Source organism: Leptodactylus fuscus, chromosome 1, assembly GCF_031893055.1.
Source record: "Leptodactylus fuscus isolate aLepFus1 chromosome 1, aLepFus1.hap2, whole genome shotgun sequence".
In the NCBI taxonomy this organism is placed as follows: domain Eukaryota; kingdom Metazoa; phylum Chordata; class Amphibia; order Anura; family Leptodactylidae; genus Leptodactylus; species Leptodactylus fuscus.
The window spans coordinates 2926258-2947527 of NC_134265.1; the positions used below are offsets into that span (position 1 = coordinate 2926258).

At 40.5% G+C, this 21270-nt stretch overlaps 1 protein-coding gene across 5 annotated transcripts in view; it reads right to left on the reverse strand.

Moving 5' to 3' along the window:
• The window catches only part of CNTFR (ciliary neurotrophic factor receptor), a 425728-nt gene that overhangs the window by 50319 nt on the left and 354139 nt on the right, over positions 1-21270 (reverse strand). For all 5 annotated transcript variants that reach the window (XM_075267249.1, XM_075267240.1, XM_075267223.1 and 2 more), the window contains 3 exons: positions 16684-16801; positions 16202-16368; positions 7472-7635 (listed from right to left, as the gene is read on the reverse strand). In XM_075267249.1, coding sequence (XP_075123350.1) covers positions 7472-7635; positions 16202-16368; positions 16684-16801 — 449 coding nt within the window. The remainder of the gene's footprint in view (positions 1-7471; positions 7636-16201; positions 16369-16683; positions 16802-21270) is intronic.

The window sequence follows — 21270 nt, forward strand, 5'->3', positions numbered from 1 at the left end:
TATGTGCAGGTGTATATGAACAGGTCTATATGTGAAGGTCTATATGTGCAGGTGTATATGAGCAGGTCTATATGTGCAGGTCTATATGTGCAGGTGTATATGAGCAGGTCTATATGTGCAGGTCTATATGTGCAGGTGTATATGAGCAGGTCTATATGTGCAGGTCTATATGTGCAGGTGTATATGAGCAGGTCTATATGAGCAGGTCTATGTGTGCAGGTCTATATGTGCAGGTCTATATGTGCAGGTCTATATGAGCAGGTCTATATGTGCAGGTGTATATGTGCAGGTCTATATGTGCAGGTCTATATGTGCAGGTCTATATGAGCAGGTCTATATGTGCAGGTGTATATGTGCAGGTGTATATGTGCAGGTCTATATGTGCAGGTCTATGTGTGCAGGTCTATATGTGCAGGTCTATATGAGCAGGTCTATATGTGCAGGTGTATATGTGCAGGTCTATATGTGCAGGTCTATATGTGCAGGTCTATATGAGCAGGTCTATATGTGCAGGTGTATATGTGCAGGTCTATATGTGCAGGTCTATATGTGCAGGTCTATATGTGCAGGTCTATATGAGCAGGTCTATATGTGCAGGTGTATATGTGCAGGTGTATATGTGCAGATCTATATGTGCAGGTCTATATGTGCAGGTCTATATGTGCAGGTCTATATGTGCAGGTCTATATGTGCAGGTCTATATCAGCAGGTCTATATGTGAAGGTCTATATGTGCAGGTGTATATGAGCAGGTCTATATGTGCAGGTGTATATGAGCAGGTCTATATGTGAAGGTCTATATGTGCAGGTGTATATGAGCAGGTCTATATGTGCAGGTCTATATGAGCAGGTGTATATGTGCAGGTCTATATGTGCAGGTCTATATGTGAAGGTCTATATGAGCAGGTCTATATGTGCAGGTCTATATGTGCAGGTGTATATGTGCAGGTCTATATGTGCAGGTGTATATGAACAGGTCGATATGTGAAGGTCTATATGTGCAGGTGTATATGAGCAGGTCTATATGTGCAGGTCTATATGTGCAGGTGTATATGAGCAGGTCTATATGTGCAGGTCTATATGTGCAGGTGTATATGAGCAGGTCTATATGTGCAGGTCTATATGTGCAGGTGTATATGAGCAGGTCTATATGAGCAGGTCTATGTGTGCAGGTCTATATGTGCAGGTCTATATGTGCAGGTGTATATGTGCAGGTGTATATGTGCAGGTCTATATGTGCAGGTGTATATGAACAGGTCTATATGTGAAGGTCTATATGTGCAGGTGTATATGAGCAGGTCTATATGTGCAGGTCTATATGTGCAGGTGTATATGAGCAGGTCTATATGTGCAGGTCTATATGTGCAGGTGTATATGAGCAGGTCTATATGTGCAGGTCTATATGTGCAGGTGTATATGAGCAGGTCTATATGAGCAGGTCTATGTGTGCAGGTCTATATGTGCAGGTCTATATGTGCAGGTCTATATGAGCAGGTCTATATGTGCAGGTGTATATGTGCAGGTCTATATGTGCAGATCTATATGTGCAGGTCTATATGAGCAGGTCTATATGTGCAGGTGTATATGTGCAGGTGTATATGTGCAGGTCTATATGTGCAGGTCTATGTGTGCAGGTCTATATGTGCAGGTCTATATGAGCAGGTCTATATGTGCAGGTGTATATGTGCAGGTCTATATGTGCAGGTCTATATGTGCAGGTCTATATGAGCAGGTCTATATGTGCAGGTGTATATGTGCAGGTCTATATGTGCAGGTCTATATGTGCAGGTCTATATGTGCAGTTCTATATGAGCAGGTCTATATGTGCAGGTGTATATGTGCAGGTGTATATGTGCAGATCTATATGTGCAGGTCTATATGTGCAGGTCTATATGTGCAGGTCTATATGTGCAGGTCTATATGTGCAGGTCTATATCAGCAGGTCTATATGTGAAGGTCTATATGTGCAGGTGTATATGAGCAGGTCTATATGTGCAGGTGTATATGAGCAGGTCTATATGTGAAGGTCTATATGTGCAGGTGTATATGAGCAGGTCTATATGTGCAGGTCTATATGAGCAGGTGTATATGTGCAGGTCTATATGTGCAGGTCTATATGTGAAGGTCTATATGAGCAGGTCTATATGTGCAGGTCTATATGAGCAGGTCGATATGAGCAGGTGTATATGTGCAGGTGTATATCTGCAGGTGTATATGAGCAGGTCTATATGTGCAGGTCTATATATGTAGGTCTATATGTGCAGGTCTATATGTGCAGGTCTATATGTGCAGGTCTATATGAGCAGGTGTATATGTGCAGGTGTATATGTGCAGGTGTATATGAGCAGGTCTATATGTGCAGGTGTATATGTGCAGGTGTATATGTGCAGGTCTATATGTGCAGGTCTATATGAGCAGGTGTATATGAGCAGGTCTATATGAGCAGGTGTATATGAGCAGGTCTATATGTGCAGGTCTATATGTGCAGGTCTATATCTGCAGGTCTATATGTGCAGGTGTATATGAGCAGGTCAATATGTGCAGGTCTATATGTGCAGGTGTATATGAGCAGGTCTATATGTGCCGGTCTATATGTGCAGGTGTATATGTGAAGGTCTATATGTGCAGGTCTATATCTGCAGGTCTATATGTGCAGGTGTATATGAGCAGGTCTATATGTGCAGGTCTATATGAACAGGTCTATATGAGAAGGTGTATATGAGCAGGTCTATATGTGCCGGTCTATATGTGCAGGTGTATATGTGCAGGTCTATATGAGCAGGTGTATATCTACAGGTGTATATGTGCAGGTGTATATGTGCAGGTGTATATGAGCAGGTCTATATGTGCAGGTGTATATGTGCAGGTGTATATGTGCAGGTCTACATGAGCAGGTCTGTATGTGCAGGTCTATATGTGCAGGTCTATATGTGCAGGGCTATATGTGTAGGTGTATATGAGCAGGTCTATATGTGCAGGTCTATATGTGCAGGTCTATATGAGCAGGTCTATATGTGTAGGTGTATATGAGCAGGTCTATATGTGCAGGTCTATATGAGCAGGTCTATATGTGTAGGTGTATATGTGCAGGTCTATATGTGCAGGTCTATATGTGCAGGTCTATATGAGCAGGTGTATATCTGCAGGTGTATATGTGCAGGTCTATATGTGCAGGTCTATATGTGCAGGTCTATATAAGCAGGTGTATATCTGCAGGTGTATATGAGCAGGTCTATATCTGCAGGTCTATATAAGCAGGTCTATATGAGCAGGTCTATATGTGCAGGTCTATATGTGCAGGTCTATATGTGCAGATCTATATAAGCAGGTGTATATCTGCAGGTGTATATGAGCAGGTCTATATCTGCAGGTCTATATAAGCAGGTCTATATGAGCAGGTCTATATGTGCAGGTCTATATGTGCAGGTCTATATGTGCAGGTCTATATGTGCAGGTGTATATGTGCAGGTCTATATGTGCAGGTCTATATGAGCAGGTCTAGATGTGCAGGTGTATATGTGCAGGTCTATATGTGCAGGTGTATATGTGCAGGTGTATATGTGCAGGTGTATATGTGCAGGTCTATATGTGCAGGTCTATATGTGCAGGTCTATATGAGCAGGTCTATATGTGCAGGTCTATATGTGCAGGTCTATATGTGCAGGTCTATATGAGCAGGTCTAGATGTGCAGGTCTATATGTGCAGGTCTATATGTGCAGGTCTATATGAGCAGGTCTATATGAGCAGGTCTATATGTGCAGGTCTATATGTGCAGGTCTATATGTGCAGGTCTATATGTACAGGTCTATATGTGCAGGTGTATATGAGCAAGTCTATATGAGCAGGTCTATATGAGCAGGTCTATATGTGCAGGTGTATATGTGCAGGTCTATATGTGCAGATCTATATGTGCAGGTCTATATGTGCAGGTCTATATGAGCAGGTGTATATGTGCAGGTCTAGATGAGCAGGTCTATATGTGCAGGTCTATATGAGCAGGTCTATATGTGCAGGTCTATATGTGCAGGTATATATGTGCAGTTCTATATGTGCAGGTCTATATGTACAGGTCTATATGAGCAGGTCTATATGTGCAGTTCTATATGTGCAGGTCTATATGAGCAGGTGTATATGTGCAGGTCTATATGTACAGGTCTATATGAGCAGGTCTATATGTGCAGGTCTATATGTGCAGGTCTATATGTGCAGGTCTATAGGAGCAGATCCATATGAGCAGATCCATATGTGCAGATCCATATGTGCAGGTCTATATGAGTAGGTCTATAGGAGCAGGTCTATATGTGCAGGTGTATATGAGCAGGTCTATATGAGCAGGTTTATATGTGCAGGTCTATATGTGCAGGTCTATATGTGCACGTCTATATGTGCAGGTCTATATGAGCAGGTCTATATGAGCAGGTCTATATGTGCAGGTCTATATGTGCAGGTCTATATGTGCAGGTCTATATGTGCAGGTCTATATGTGCACGTCTATATGTGCAGGTCTATATGAGCAGGTCTATATGTGCAGGTCTATATGTGCAGGTCTATATGTGCAGGTCTATATGAGCAGGTCTATATGTGCAGGTCTATATGTGCACGTCTATATGTGCAGGTCTATATGTGCAGATCTATATGTGCAGGTCTATATGTGCAGGTCTATATGAGCAGGTGTATATGTGCAGGTCTAGATGAGCAGGTCTATATGTGCAGGTCTATATGAGCAGGTCTATGTGTGCAGGTCTATATGTGCAGGTCTATATGTGCAGGTCTATATCTGCAGGTCTATATGTGCAGGTGTATATGAGCAGGTCTATATGTGCAGGTCTATATGAGCAGGTTTATATGAGAAGGTGTATATGAGCAGGTCTATATGTGCCGGTCTATATGTGCAGGTGTATATGTGCAGGTCTATATGAGCAGGTGTATATGTGCAGGTGTATATGAGCAGGTCTATATGTGCAGGTGTATATGTGCAGGTCTACATGAGCAGGTCTGTATGTGCAGGTCTATATGTGCAGGTCTATATGTTTAGGTGTATATGAGCAGATCTATGTGTGCAGGTCTATATGTGCAGGTCTATATAAGCAGGTCTATATGTGCAAGTCTATATGTGCAGGTCTATATGTGCAGGTCTATATGTGCAGGTGTATATGTGCAGGTCTATATGTGCAGGTCTATATATGCAGGTGTATATGTGCAGGTGTATATGTGAAGGTGTATATGTGCAGGTCTATATGTGTAGGTCTATATGTGCAGGTCTATATGAGCAGGTCTATATGTGCAGGTCTATATGTGCAGGTCTATATGTGCAGGTCTATATGAGCAGGTCTAGATGTGCAGGTCTATATGTGCAGGTCTATATGAGCAGGTCTATATGAGCAGGTCTATATGTGCAGGTCTATATGTGCAGGTCTATATGTGCAGGTCTATATGTACAGGTCTATATGTGCAGGTGTATATGAGCAAGTCTATATGAGCAGGTCTATATGAGCAGGTCTATATGTGCAGGTGTATATGTGCAGGTGTATATGAGCAGATCTATATGTGCAGGTCTATATGTGCAGGTCTATATGAGCAGGTGTATATGTGCAGGTCTAGATGAGCAGGTCTATATGTGCAGGTCTATATGAGCAGGTCTATATGTGCAGGTCTATATGTGCAGTTCTATATGTGCACGTCTATATGTGCAGGTCTATATGTGCAGGTCTATATGTGCAGATCTATATGTGCAGGTCTATATGTGCAGGTCTATATGAGCAGGTCTATATGAGCAGGTCTATATGTGCAGTTCTATATGTGCAGGTCTATATGTACAGGTCTATATGAGCAGGTCTATATGTGCAGGTCTATATGTGCAGGTCTATATGTGCAGGTCTATAGGAGCAGATCCATATGAGCAGATCCATATGTGCAGATCCATATGTGCAGGTGTATATGAGCAGGTCTATATGAGCAGGTCTATATGTGCAGGTCTATATGTGCAGGTCTATATGAGCAGGTCTATATGTGCAGGTCTATATGTGCAGGTCTATATGTGCAGGTCTATATGTGCACGTCTATATGTGCAGGTCTATATGAGCAGGTCTATATGTGCACATCTATATGTGCAGGTCTATATGTGCAGATCTATATGTGCAGGTCTATATGTGCAGGTCTATATGAGCAGGTGTATATGTGCAGGTCTAGATGAGCAGGTCTATATGTGCAGGTCTATATGAGCAGGTCTATATGTACAGGTCTATATGAGCAGGTCTATATGTGCAGGTCTATATGTGCAGGTCTATATGTGCAGGTCTATATGAGCAGGTCTATATGTGCAGGTCTATATGTGCAGGTCTATATGTGCAGGTATATATGTGCAGGTCTATATGTGCAGGTCTATATGAGCAGGTCTATATGTGCAGGTCTATATGTGCAGGTCTATATGTACAGGTCTATATGAGCAGGTCTATATGTGCAGGTCTATATGTGCAGGTCTATAGGAGCAGATCCATATGAGCAGGTCTATATGTGCAGATCCATATGTGCAGGTCTATATGAGTAGGTCCATAGGAGCAGGTCTATATGTGCAGGTGTATATGGGCAGGTCTATATGAGCAGGTCTATATGTGCAGGTCTATATGTGCAGGTCTATATGAGCAGGTCTATATGTGCAGGTCTATATGTGCAGGTCTATATGTGCAGGTCTATATGAGCAGGTCTATATGTGCAGGTCTATATGAGCAGGTCTATATGAGCAGGTCTATATGTGCAGGTCTATATGTGCAGGTCTATATGAGCAGGTCTATATGTGCAGGTCTATATGTGCACGTCTATATGTGCACGTCTATACGTGCAGGTCTATATGTGCACGTGTATATGTGCAGATCTATATGAGCAGGTCTATATGAGCAGGTCTATATGAGCAGGTCTATATGTGCAGGTCTATATGTGCAGGTCTATATGAGCAGGTCTATATGTGCAGGTCTATATGTGCAGGTCTATAGGAGCAGATCCATATGAGCAGATCCATATGTGCAGGTCTATATGAGTAGGTCTATAGGAGCAGGTCTATATGTGCAGGTGTATATGAGCAGGTCTATATGAGCAGGTCTATATGTGCAGGTCTATATGTGCAGGTCTATATGAGCAGGTCTATATGTGCAGGTCTATATGAGCAGGTCTATATGTGCAGGTCTATATGAGCAGGTCTATATGTGCAGGTCTATATGTGCAGGTCTATATGTGCAGGTCTATATGTGCACGTCTATATGTGCAGGTCTATATGTGCAAGTCTATATGAGCAGGTGTATATGTGCAGGTGTATATGAGCAGGTCTATATGTGCAGGTCTATATGTGTAGGTCTATATGTGCAGGTCTATATGTGCAGGTGTATATGAGCAGGTCTATATGTGCAGATCTATATGAGCAGGTGTATATGAGATAGATAGATAGATAGATAGATAGATAATACGGTTCTGTACTCACATGCTGCCATTGGTCTAGAATTAATGGTCGATATCTTAGGAAGAACTTGAGTGGGAATGACTCGGGGTCCGGCCAGGTGGACGGCGTCTGCCATGTGACTTCCAGCCTCCGCGGGTTTTTGTGGACGGGTTTTGCCAGAACATTCTCTGGGGGGTCGGGTTTTACTGAGGATGAAAAATACAAGATGGTAAATCTCTTGTCTGTCCAATAGTGAACCAGCCCCCAACTCTGCAATGTCCCTGTTCACACCACAGGAATGGAGACTTCACCAGGTTCCAGCTGTTCTTACAACAGTCGGCCATGCTGAAGTTGCCGACATGATGGTCAGGGAGTCACAGGTAAGTACATGGCGCCTCTCTACTGCCCCCTATCTCTATGACTTGTCTATAGTGCACACAACAGCCCCGGGGAATTCTGGGATATTGGAATTATGGCGGCTCATCAATGGATTCCATTTATACCAATGGAGGTCACAGTATAGGAGAAAACGCTAAACAAATCCGGTGACTCTGCACCGCGCCCAAGGAACTGATCGAGAGAAAAAGTCAGAGAAATCCTGCAAGATATCAAAAATATTACACGTGATTTTTGGGAATTCTCTTCATCACACGACACTCGTGTCTCAGGTCAAATACCGCACCAGCAATGGACGGTGAATCCTCCAAGACAGTAAATAATCGCAACTCAGTCCTCACCGAAGCCGAGCGTATCCCGAGCACAGACCATAAAGTACAGATAGAAGGTTATAACGCCAACAAACACAGCCCGGAGCAGATGTACAAAGAGAACTCACTAGAAATATCTGCCCCCCCGCAGCGCAGACGCCATCTACAGGAGTCTGGTTACAACCGAACCATAATAGAAGACATTCTGAGAAACTACTGGAGAGAATGTTCCAGAATCGCCTCCAGAAACCGCAGGCTTCCACCGCAAGATAGACATCATTAATAAGAGAGGTTATTTATATCAAAAATGAAGAAATTATACAAAATCGTTAAAAAATTATCTAATTTATTCAAAAAATAATTCACCAGGACTGATTTAAAGGAGAACTCTGATCCCAACAATAAGACCCTACAAGAATCACATAGTACTGTACAGGGACCGATATAATACTACCGCTAACAGTACAATAATATACTACTATAATACTGCCCCCTATGTACAAGAATATAACTACTATAATACTGCCCCCTATGTACAAGAATATAACTACTATAATACTGCCCCCTATGTACAAGAATATAACTACTATAATACTACTCCTATGTACAAGAATATAACTAATATAGTACTGCTCCTATATACAAGAATATAACTACTATAATACTACTCCTATGTACAAGAATATAACTACTATAATACTACTCCTATGTACAAGAATATAACTACTATAATACTGCTCCTATGTACAAGACTATAACTACTATAATACTACTCCTATATACAAGAATATAACTACTATAATACTGCTCCTATGTACAAGAATATAACTACTATAATACTACTCCTATGTACAAGAATATAACTACTATAATACTACTCCTATGTACAAGAATATAACTACTATAATACTACCTCCTATGTACAAGAATATAACTACTATAATACTACCTCCTATGTACAAGAATATAACTACTATAATACTACCCCTATGTACAAGAATATAACTACTATAATACTGCCCCCTATGTACAAGAATATAACTACTATAATACTACTCCTATGTACAAGACTATAACTACTATAATACTGCTCCTATGTACAAGAATATAACTACTATAATACTACTCCTATGTACAAGAATATAACTACTATAATACTGCTCCTATGTACAAGAATATAACTACTATAATACTACTCCTATGTACAAGAATATAACTACTATAATACTGCCCCCTATGTACAAGAATATAACTACTATAATACTGCCCCCTATGTACAAGAATATAACTACTATAATACTACTCCTATGTACAAGAATATAACTACTATAATACTGCTCCTATGTACAAGAATATAACTACTATAATACTACTCCTATGTACAAGAATATAACTACTATAATACCTCCTATGTACAAGAATATAACTACTATAATACTGCTCCTATGTACAAGAATATAACTACTATAATACTACCTCCTATGTACAAGAATATAACTACTATAATACTACTCCTATGTACAAGAATATAACTACTATAATACTACTCCTATGTACAAGAATATAACTACTATAATACTACCTCCTATGTACAAGAATATAACTACTATAATACTACTCCTATGTACAAGAATATAACTACTATAATACTGCCCCCTATGTACAAGAATATAACTACTATAATACTACTCCTATGTACAAGAAAATAACTACTATAATACTACTCCTATGTACAAGAATATAACTACTATAATACTACCTCCTATGTACAAGAATATAACTACTATAATACTACTGCTATGTACAAGAAAATAATTACTATAATACTACTCCTATATACAAGAATATAACTACTATAATACTACCTCCTATGTACAAGAATATAACTACTATAATACTACTCCTATGTACAAGAATATAACTACTATAATACTACTCCTATGTACAAGAATATAACTACTATAATACTACTCCTATGTACAAGAATATAACTACTATAATACTACTCCTATGTACAAGAATATAACTACTATAATACTACTCCTATGTACAAGAATATAACTACTATAATACTGCCCCCTATGTACAAGAATATAACTACTATAATACTACTCCTATGTACAAGAAAATAACTACTATAATACTACTCCTATGTACAAGAATATAACTACTATAATACTACCTCCTATGTACAAGAATATAACTACTATAATACTACTGCTATGTACAAGAAAATAATTACTATAATACTACTCCTATATACAAGAATATAACTACTATAATACTACCTCCTATGTACAAGAATATAACTACTATAATACTACTCCTATGTACAAGAATATAACTACTATAATACTACTCCTATGTACAAGAATATAACTACTATAATACTACTCCTATGTACAAGAATATAACTACTATAATACTACTCCTATGTACAAGAAAATAACTACTATAATACTACTCCTATGGACAAGAATATAACTACTATAATACTGCTCCTATATACAAGAATATAACTACTATAATACTACCTCCTATGTACAAGAATATAACTACTATAATACTGCACCTATGTACAAGAATATAACTACTATAATACTACTCCTATGTACAAGAATATAACTACTATAATACTACTCCTATGTACAAGAATATAACTACTATAATACTATCTCCTATGTACAATAATATAACTACTATAATACTGCTCCTATATACAAGAATATAACTACTATAATACTACTCATATGTACAAGAATATAACTACTATAATACTACTCCTATGTACAAGAATATAACTAGTATAATACTACTCCTATGTACAAGAATATAACTACTATAATACTACTCATATGTACAAGAATATAACTACTATAATACTGCTCCTATGTACAAGAATATAACTACTATAATACTACTCCTATGTACAAGAATATAACTACTATAATACTACTCCTATGTACAAGAATATAACTACTATAATACTGCTACTATGTACAAGAATATAACTACTATAATACTACCTCCTATGTACAAGAATATAACTACTATAATACTACGCCTATGTACAAGAATATAACTACTATAATACTGCTCCTATATACAAGAATATAACTACTATAATACTACTCCTATGTACAAGAATATAACTACTATAATACTGCTCGTATATACAAGAATATAACTACTATAATACTACCTCCTATGTACAAGAATATAACTACTATAATACTGCTCCTATATACAAGAATATAACTACTATAATACTACCTCCTATGTACAAGAATATAACTACTATAATACTGCTCCTATATACAAGAATATAACTACTATAATACTACTCTTATGTACAAGAATATAACTACTATAATACTGCTCCTATGTACAAGAATATAACTACTATAATACTGCTCCTATATACAAGAATATAACTACTATAATACTACTCCTATGTACAAGAATATAACTACTATAATACTACTCCTATGTACAAGAATATAACTACTATAATACTACCTCCTATATACAAGAATATAACTACTGTAATACTACCTCCTATGTACAAGAATATAACTACTATAATACTGCTCCTATGTACAAGAATATAACTACTATAATACTACCTCCTATGTACAAGAATATAACTACTATAATACTACTCCTATGTACAAGAATATAACTACTATAATACTGCTCCTATGTACAAGAATATAACTACTATAATACTGCTCCTATGTACAAGAATATAACTACTATAATACTACCTCCTATGTACAAGAATATAACTAATATAATACTACTCCTATGTACAAGTATATAACTACTATAATACTACTCCTATGTACAAGAATATAACTACTATAATACTACCTCCTATGTACAAGAATATAATTACTATAATACTACTCCTATGTACAAGAATATAACTACTATAATACTACTCCTATGTACAAGAATATATCTACTATAATACTACTCCTATGTACAAGAATATAACTACTATAATACTGCTCCTATGTACAAGAATATATCTACTATAATACTACTCCTATGTACAAGAATATAACTACTATAATACTACTCCTATGTACAAGAATATAACTACTATAATACTACTCCTATGTACAAGAATATAACTACTATAATACTACTCCTATGTACAAGAATATAACTACTATAATACTACTCCTATGTACAAGAATATATCTACTATAATACTACTCCTATGTACAAGAATATAACTACTATAATACTACTCCTATGTACAAGAATATATCTACTATAATACTACTCCTATATACAAGAATATAACTACTGTAATACTACCTCCTATGTACAAGAATATAACTACTATAATACTACTCCTATATACAAGAATATAACTACTATAATACTACTCCTATGTACAAGAATATAACTACTATAATACTACCTCCTATGTACAAGAATATAACTACTATAATACTACTCCTATGTACAAGAATATAACTACTATAATACTGCTCCTATGTACAAGAATATAACTACTATAATACTACTCCTATGTACAAGAATATAACTACTATAATACTACCTCCTATGTACAAGAATATAACTACTATAATACTACTCCTATGTACAAGAATATAACTACTATAATACTACCTCCTATGTACAAGAATATAACTACTATAATACTACCTCCTATGTACAAGAATATAACTACTATAATACTACTCCTATATACAAGAATATAACTACTATAATACTACTCCTATGTACAAGAATATAACTACTATAATACTACCTCCTATGTACAAGAATATAACTACTATAATACTACCTCCTATGTACAAGAATATAACTACTATAATACTGCTCCTATGTACAAGAATATAACTACTATAATACTACTCCTATGTACAAGAATATAACTACTATAATACTGCTCCTATGTACAAGAATATAACTACTATAATACTACTCCTATGTACAAGAATATAACTACTATAATACTGCTCCTATGTACAAGAATATAACTACTATAATACTGCTCCTATGTACAAGAATATAACTACTATAATACTACTCCTATGTACAAGAATATAACTACTATAATACTACTCCTATGTACAAGAATATAACTACTATAATACTACCTCCTATGTACAAGAATATAACTACTATAATACTACCTCCTATGTACAAGAATATAACTACTATAATACTACTCCTATGTACAAGAATATAACTACTATAATACTACTCCTATGTACAAGAATATAACTACTATAATACTACTCCTATGTACAAGAATATAACTACTATAATACTACTCCTATGTACAAGAATATAACTACTATAATACCGTTGGGTCACTAGTTATATTGAGCCTTGTACACACTGCTGACTCTGACATGTTATGATTCCCCTCCCCCTCTAATTGTATTTCCCGCCCCTTTAAGCTGATGGGGTTAAGTTCTCCTCTGCCTCTTGGACATGTTGCAGAGGAGCAGCCGGCGGTGGAGCATGAGATGGCGACTGTCAGTGAGCCACAACCCTCCGCAGTTTCACAGCCAGGTCCACATGTTCCGCTTCCCATGTCTTTCCAATTTAATTAGTTTTATTGGCGCCGCAGTCACATGTTCTGCCAGACGTGCGGTAAGCCAACGCAATTAAAGTTGCGGCGGCTTTCTCAGGATGAGACGTGTGACATCAGGAGGGCTCTGGGACGTCGCTCTCTCCTCCTCACACTCCATTAGTCCTCACTTTGATCCCACTTTACTTTTCTGGAGTCTCTGATTGATCTGCGCTCATTCAGGGTCCGCAACGGTGTTACAGCATCAGCGCAACCGTAACAACTGCGTATACAGGATAAGCAGATAGCAGACCGGCTGCGCTCACCCGCTATACCTGAACCTGACAATCAGAATAAGACCCCGGAGTCACTTCCAGAAATCTCTTCTAACCGCCCCTCCACACGGAGTTTACGCTCCGTGTATCCTGTCCAGCGCAAAAAGACGCGCGTTATATGAAGATGCCATTGAACTCAATGGATAAGTACATTTTACACATGTGAAATGGACAGAATACACGGAGCGTAGACAGGATACACGGAGCGTAGACAGGATACACGGAGCGTAGACAGGATACACAGAGCGTAGACAGGATACACGGAGCGTAGACAGGATACTCGGAGCGTAGACAGGATACACGGAGCGTAGACAGGATACACAGAGCGTAGACAGGATACACGGAGCGTAGACAGGATACTCGGAGCGTAGACAGGATACACGGAGCGTAGACAGGATACACGGAGCGTAGACAGGATACACGGAGCGTAGACAGGATACACGGAGCGTAGACAGGATACACGGAGCGTAGATAGGATACACGGAGCGTAGACAGGATACACGGAGCGTAGACAGGATACACAGAGCGTAGACAGGATACACGGAGCGTAGACAGGATACACGGAGCGTAGATAGGATACACGGAGCGTAGACAGGATACACGGAGCGTAGACAGGATACACGGAGCGTAGACAGGATACACGGAGCGTAGACAGGATACACGGAGCGTAGACAGGATACACGGAGCGTAGACAGGATACACGGAGCGTAGACAGGATACACGGAGCGTAGACAGGATACACAGAGCGTAGACAGGATACTCGGAGCGTAGACAGGTTACACGGAGCGTAGACAGGATACACGGAGCGTAGACAGGATACACGGAGCGTAGACAGGATACTCGGAGTGTAGACAGGTTACACGGAGCGTAGACAGGATACACGGAGCGTAGACAGGATACACGGAGCGTAGACAGGATACACGGAGCGTAGACAGGATACACGGAGCGTAGACAGGATACACGGAGCGTAGATAGGATACACGGAGCGTAGACAGGATACACGGAGCGTAGACAGGATACACGGAGCGTAGACAGGATACACGGAGCGTAGACAGGATACACGGAGCGTAGACAGGATACTCGGAGCGTAGACAGGTTACACGGAGCGTAGACAGGATACACGGAGCGTAGACAGGATACTCGGAGCATAGACAGGTTACACGGAGCGTAGACAGGATACACGGAGCGTAGACAGGATACACAGAGCGTAGACAGGATACACGGAGCGTAGACAGAATACACGGAGCGTAGACAGGATACACGGAGCATAGACAGGATACACGGAGCGTAGATAGGATACACGGAGCGTAGACAGGATACACGGAGCGTAGATAGGATACACGGAGCGTAGACAGGATACACAGAGCGTAGACAGGATACACGGAGCGTAGACAGAATACACGGAGCGTAGACAGGATACACGGAGCGTAGACAGGATACACGGAGCGTAGACAGGATACACGGAGCGTAGACAGGATACACGAAGCGTAGACAGGATACACGGAGCGTAGACAGGATACACGGAGCGTAGATAGGATACACGGAGCAGAAACAACGTGTGAAGAGTCTTTACTCCGGCCCCTTCGAAATCACTTCCACGTCTTCCCCGCACACTCACTGCTTTTACAGTCAAGAATCCTTCTCTGTCTGTTCTCATTGACATAGATACAGTCCAAGGTAATGGTAATCCTACCCAATACTGCCCCCTGTGATACCCCACTAGTAATGGTAATCCTCTCCAATACTGCCCCCTGTGGTACCCCACTAGTAATGGTAATCCTCCCCAATACTGCCCCCTGTGGTACCCCACTAGTAATGGTAATTCTCCCTAATACTGCCCCCTGTGGTACCCCACTAGTAATGGTAATCCTCCCCAATACTGCCCCCTGTGGTACCCCACTAGTAATGGTAATCCTCCCTAATACTGCCCCCTGTGGTACCCCACTAGTAATAGTAAGTCCTGGGCAGCTGGTTGGTGGGGGTGCTATTACATATTTTGGCACTAGGGCCCAGAACCTTCTTTCTCGGGTAGTTCTATGAGATCTTGTGTAAGGTTAGGTTCTATAGGACAGACGATATTGGCGTCCGCCGGGTTATAGACTTTTTTCTCTCTGCCGATTTCTGGCAGATTCTGCAGTGAATGTGAACACAGCCTTACTCAATAACTTACCTATTGAGAATTCATCGAAGCTGATGGTGGTGGAACTCTTCCCCAAGGCGTTACTGGCCACGACGGTCACCTCGTACTTCAGCGTGGAGAAGAGGCGGCTGTACTTGATGTGACACCTGTTCTTGGGGAAGGGATCCTTCTCACAGTATAAGTGCGTGGAGCCATGTCTGCAAGGACAGAGAGAGGGGGCTCAGCACAGCAAGGGGGGCACTTACTTATAAGCGCATCTCTACATGGGACCCATCACTCTCATCATCTCCAAACTCACTTCATCAAAGAAACTCTGCGTTCCTACAGTGGGAGGGATATATTATTGGGGGAGGGGGTGCAGAATGTGAAGGCGCTATGGGATGATGGGGGTCATACAGTCTTTAGGATGATGGGGGCGATATCCTCTAAGTGTAGAGGGACCCTAACCCTTTACATTCCTGTAATGTTAACATTCTGGGGCGCACCATGTTGGGAAGGAGGGGGGTACATACTTAACAGTGATGTTGAAATAGTTGGGGATATAGGTCGGACTTGGAAGATGCCAACTGCAGTAGAAGGAGGCGGGGTAGTTATTAGACCTGCACATCAGCACCGGCTCCTTAGGGGGATCTGCAAGGAAGAGAAGAAAGACGCTGGTCACACAGAGAAATACAGGCAGAACAAATAATACACCGGGAACACCGTCCCAAAAAATATAATACACCAGGAACACCGCCCCCTAAAATATAATACACCGGGAACACCGCCCCCTAAAATATAAGACACCGGGAACACCGCCCCCTAAAATATAGTACACCGGGAACACTGCCCCTAAAATATAAGAGACCGGGAACACCAGCCCCTAAAATATAATACACCAGGAACACCGGCCCCTAAAATATAGTACACCGGGAACACCGCCCCCTAAAATATAATACACCGGGAACACCGCCCCTAAAATATAAGACACCGGGAACACCAGCCCCTAAAATATAATACACCAGGAACACCGCCCCCTAAAATATAATACACCGGGAACACCGCCCCCTAAAATATAATACACCGGGAACACTGCCCCCTAAAATATAAGACACCGGGAACACCAGCCCCTAAAATATAATACACCGGGAACACCGCCCCTAAAATATAATACACCGGGAACACCGCCCCCTAAAATATAATACACCGGGAACACCGCCCCCTAAAATATAATACACCGGGAACACCGCCCCCTAAAATATAAGACACCGGGAACACCAGCCCCTAAAATATAATACACCTGGAACACCGCCCCCTAAAATATAATACACCGGGAACACCGCCCACTAAAATATAAGACACCGGGAACACCGGCCCCTAAAATATAATACACCGGGAACACCGCCCCTAAAATATAATACACTGGGAACACCGCCCCCTAAAATATAATACACCGGGAACACCGCCCCCTAAAATATAATACACCGGGAACACCGGCCCCTAAAATATAGTACACCGGGAACACTGCCCCTAAAATATAAGACACCGGGAACACCGCCCCCTAAAATATAATACACCGGGAACACCGCCCCCTAAAATATAATACACCGGGAACACCGCCCCCTAAAATATAATACACCGGGAACACCGCCCCCTAAAATATAAGACACCGGGAACACCAGCCCCTAAAATATAATACACCTGGAACACCGCCCCCTAAAATATAATACACCGGGAACACCGCCCACTAAAATATAATATACCGGGAACACCGCCCCCTAAAATATAAGACACCGGGAACACCGCCCCCTAAAATATAATACACCGGGAACACCGCCCCCTAAAATATAATACACCGGGAACACCGCCCCCTAAAATATAATACACCGGGAACACCGCCCCCTAAAATATAAGACACCGGGAACACCAGCCCCTAAAATATAATACACCAGGAACACCGCCCCCTAAAATATAATACACCGGGAACACCGCCCACTAAAATATAATATACCGGGAACACCGCCCCCTAAAATATAAGACACCGGGAACACCGGCCCCTAAAATATAATACACCGGGAACACCGCCCCTAAAATATAATACACCGGGAACACCGCCCCCTAAAATATAATACACCGGGAACACCGCCCCTAAAATATAATACACTGGGAACACCGCCCCCTAAAATATAATACACCGGGAACACCGCCCCCTAAAATATAATACACCGGGAACACCGCCCCCTAACATATAATACACCGGGAACACCGGCCCCTAACATATAATACACCGGGAACACCGGCCCCTAAAATATAATACACCAGGAACACCGCCCCTAAAATATAATACACCAGGAACACCGCCCCCTAAAATATAAGACACCAGGAACACCGGCCCCTAATATATAATACACCGGGAACACCGCCCCCTAACATATAATACACCGGCAACACCGGCCCCTAAAATATAAGACACCGGGAACACCGCCCCCTAAAATATAATACACCAGGAACACCGCCCCCTAAAATATAATACACCAGGAACACCGGCCCCTAAAATATAATACACCGGGAACACCGCCCCCTAACATATAATACACCGGCAACACCGCCCCCTAAAATATAATACACCAGGAACACCGCCCCCTAAAATATAATACACCGGGAACAGAGTATGAGAACAGAATTCCGGTTTAGATGTGAGACACAGAGGTGCTCCCCGATATTAGCATTCAGAGCCGCTGCTATAAATTATTGGGCGATTACACAGAAATTGAACGCAATGAACTGAGCGGCAAAGGATTAACAATGTTAATTCAGGTTAATGCTGCATAAATATCAATCGGGGCGAGGAAGAGCTTGAAACACCAAATGTGTCCCAGGGTCAATATCACCATAGGATACCACACACAACACCACCATGTGTCACCCAAAATCTGGTATTAATGTGGATACAATAGACTGTTACTGTACATTGTGTCCTAGTGACTGTATCCCCTGTAATATTGTGTCCTAGTGACTGTATCTCCTGTACTATTGTGTCCTAGTGACTGTATCTCCTGTACTATTGTGACCTAGTGACTGTATCTCCTGTATTATTGTGTCCTAGTGACTGTATCCCCTGTATTATTGTACTATCTTGTCCGAGGGACTGTATCCCCTGTATTATTGTGTCCTAGTGACTGTATCTCCTGTATTATTGTGTCCTAGTGACTGTATCTCCTGTATTATTGTACTATCTTGTCTTAGTGACTGTATCCCCTGTATTATTGTACTATTGTGTCCTAGTGACTGTATCTCCTGTATTATTGTGTCCTAGTGACTGTATCTCCTGTATTATTGTGTCCTAGTGACTGTATCTCCTGTATTATTGTACTATCTTGTCTTAGTGACTGTATCCCCTGTAATATTGTACTATTGTGTCCTAGTGACTGTATCTCCTGTATTATTGTGTCCTAGTGACTGTATCTCCTGTATTATTGTGTCCTCGTGACTGTATCCCCTGTATTATTGTACTATCTTGTCTTAGTGACTGTATCCCCTGTATTATTGTACTATCTTGTCCTAGTGACTGTATCTCCTGTATTATTGTGTCCTAGTGACTGTATCTCCTGTACTATTGTGTCCTAGTGACTGTATCTCCTGTATTATTGTACTATTGTGTCCTAGTGACTGTATCTCCTGTATTATTGTACTATTGTGTCCTAGTGACTGTATCTCCTGTATTATTGTGTCCTAGTGACTGTATCCCCTGTACTATTGTACTATAGTGCCCTAGTGACTGTATCTCCTGTATTATCGTACTATTGTGTCCTAGTGACTGTATCTCCTGTATTATTGTACTATCATGTCCTAGTGACTGTATCTCCTGTATTATTGTACTATTGTGTCCTAGTGACTGTATCTCTTGTATTATTGTACTATTGTGTCCTAGTGACTGTATCTCCTGTATTATTGTACTATTGTGTCCTAGTGACTGTATCTCCTGTATTATTGTGTCCTAGTGACTGTATCCCCTGTACTATTGTACTATTGTGTCGTAGTGACTGTATCTCCTGTATTATTGTACTATTGTGTCCTAGTGACTGTATCTCCTGTATTATTGTACTATTGTGTCCTAGTGACTGTATCCCCTGTATTATTGTACTATCCTGTCCTAGTGACTGTATCTCCTGTACTATTGTGTCCTAGTGACTGTATCTCCTGTATTATTGTGTCCTAGTGACTGTATCCCCTGTACTATTGTACTATTGTGTCCTAGTGACTGTATCTCCTGTATTATTGTACTATTGTGTCCTAGTGACTGTATCCCCTGTATTATTGTACTATCCTGTCCTAGTGACTGTATCTCCTGTATTATTGTACTATTGTGTCCTAGTGACTGTATCTCCTGTATTATTGTGTCCTAGTGATTGTATCTCCTGTATTATTGTGTCCTAGTGACTGTATCCCCTGTATTATTGTACTATCGTGTCCTAGTGACTGTATCTCCTGTATTATTGTGTCCTAGTGACTGTATCTCCTGTATTATTGTGTCCTAGTGACTGTATCTCCTGTATTATTGTGTCCTAGTGACTGTATCCCCTGTATTATTGTACTATCGTGTCCTAGTTACTGTATCTCCTGTACTATTGTGTCCTAGTGACTGTATCTCCTGTATTATTGTACTAATGTGTCCTAGTGACTGTATCTCCTGTATTATTGTACTATTGTGTCCTAGTGACTGTATCTCCTGTACTATCGTGTCCTAGTGACTGTATCTCCTGTATTACTGTACTATTGTGTCCTAGTGACTGTATCTCCTGCATTATTGTGTCCTAGTGACTGTATCCACTGTATTATTGTACTATCGTGTCCTAGTTACTGTATCTCCTGTATTATTGTACTATTGTGTCCCAGTGACTGTATCTCCTGTATTATTGTACTATTGTGTCCTAGTGACTGTATCTCCTGTACTATTGTGTCCTAGTGACTGTATCTCCTGTATTATTGTGTCCTAGTGACCGTATCTCCTGTACTATTGTGTCCTAGTGACTGTAATTCCTGTATCATTGTGTCCTAGTGACTGTATCTCCTGTATTATTGTGTCCTAGTGACTGTATCTCCTGTATTAATGTGTCCTA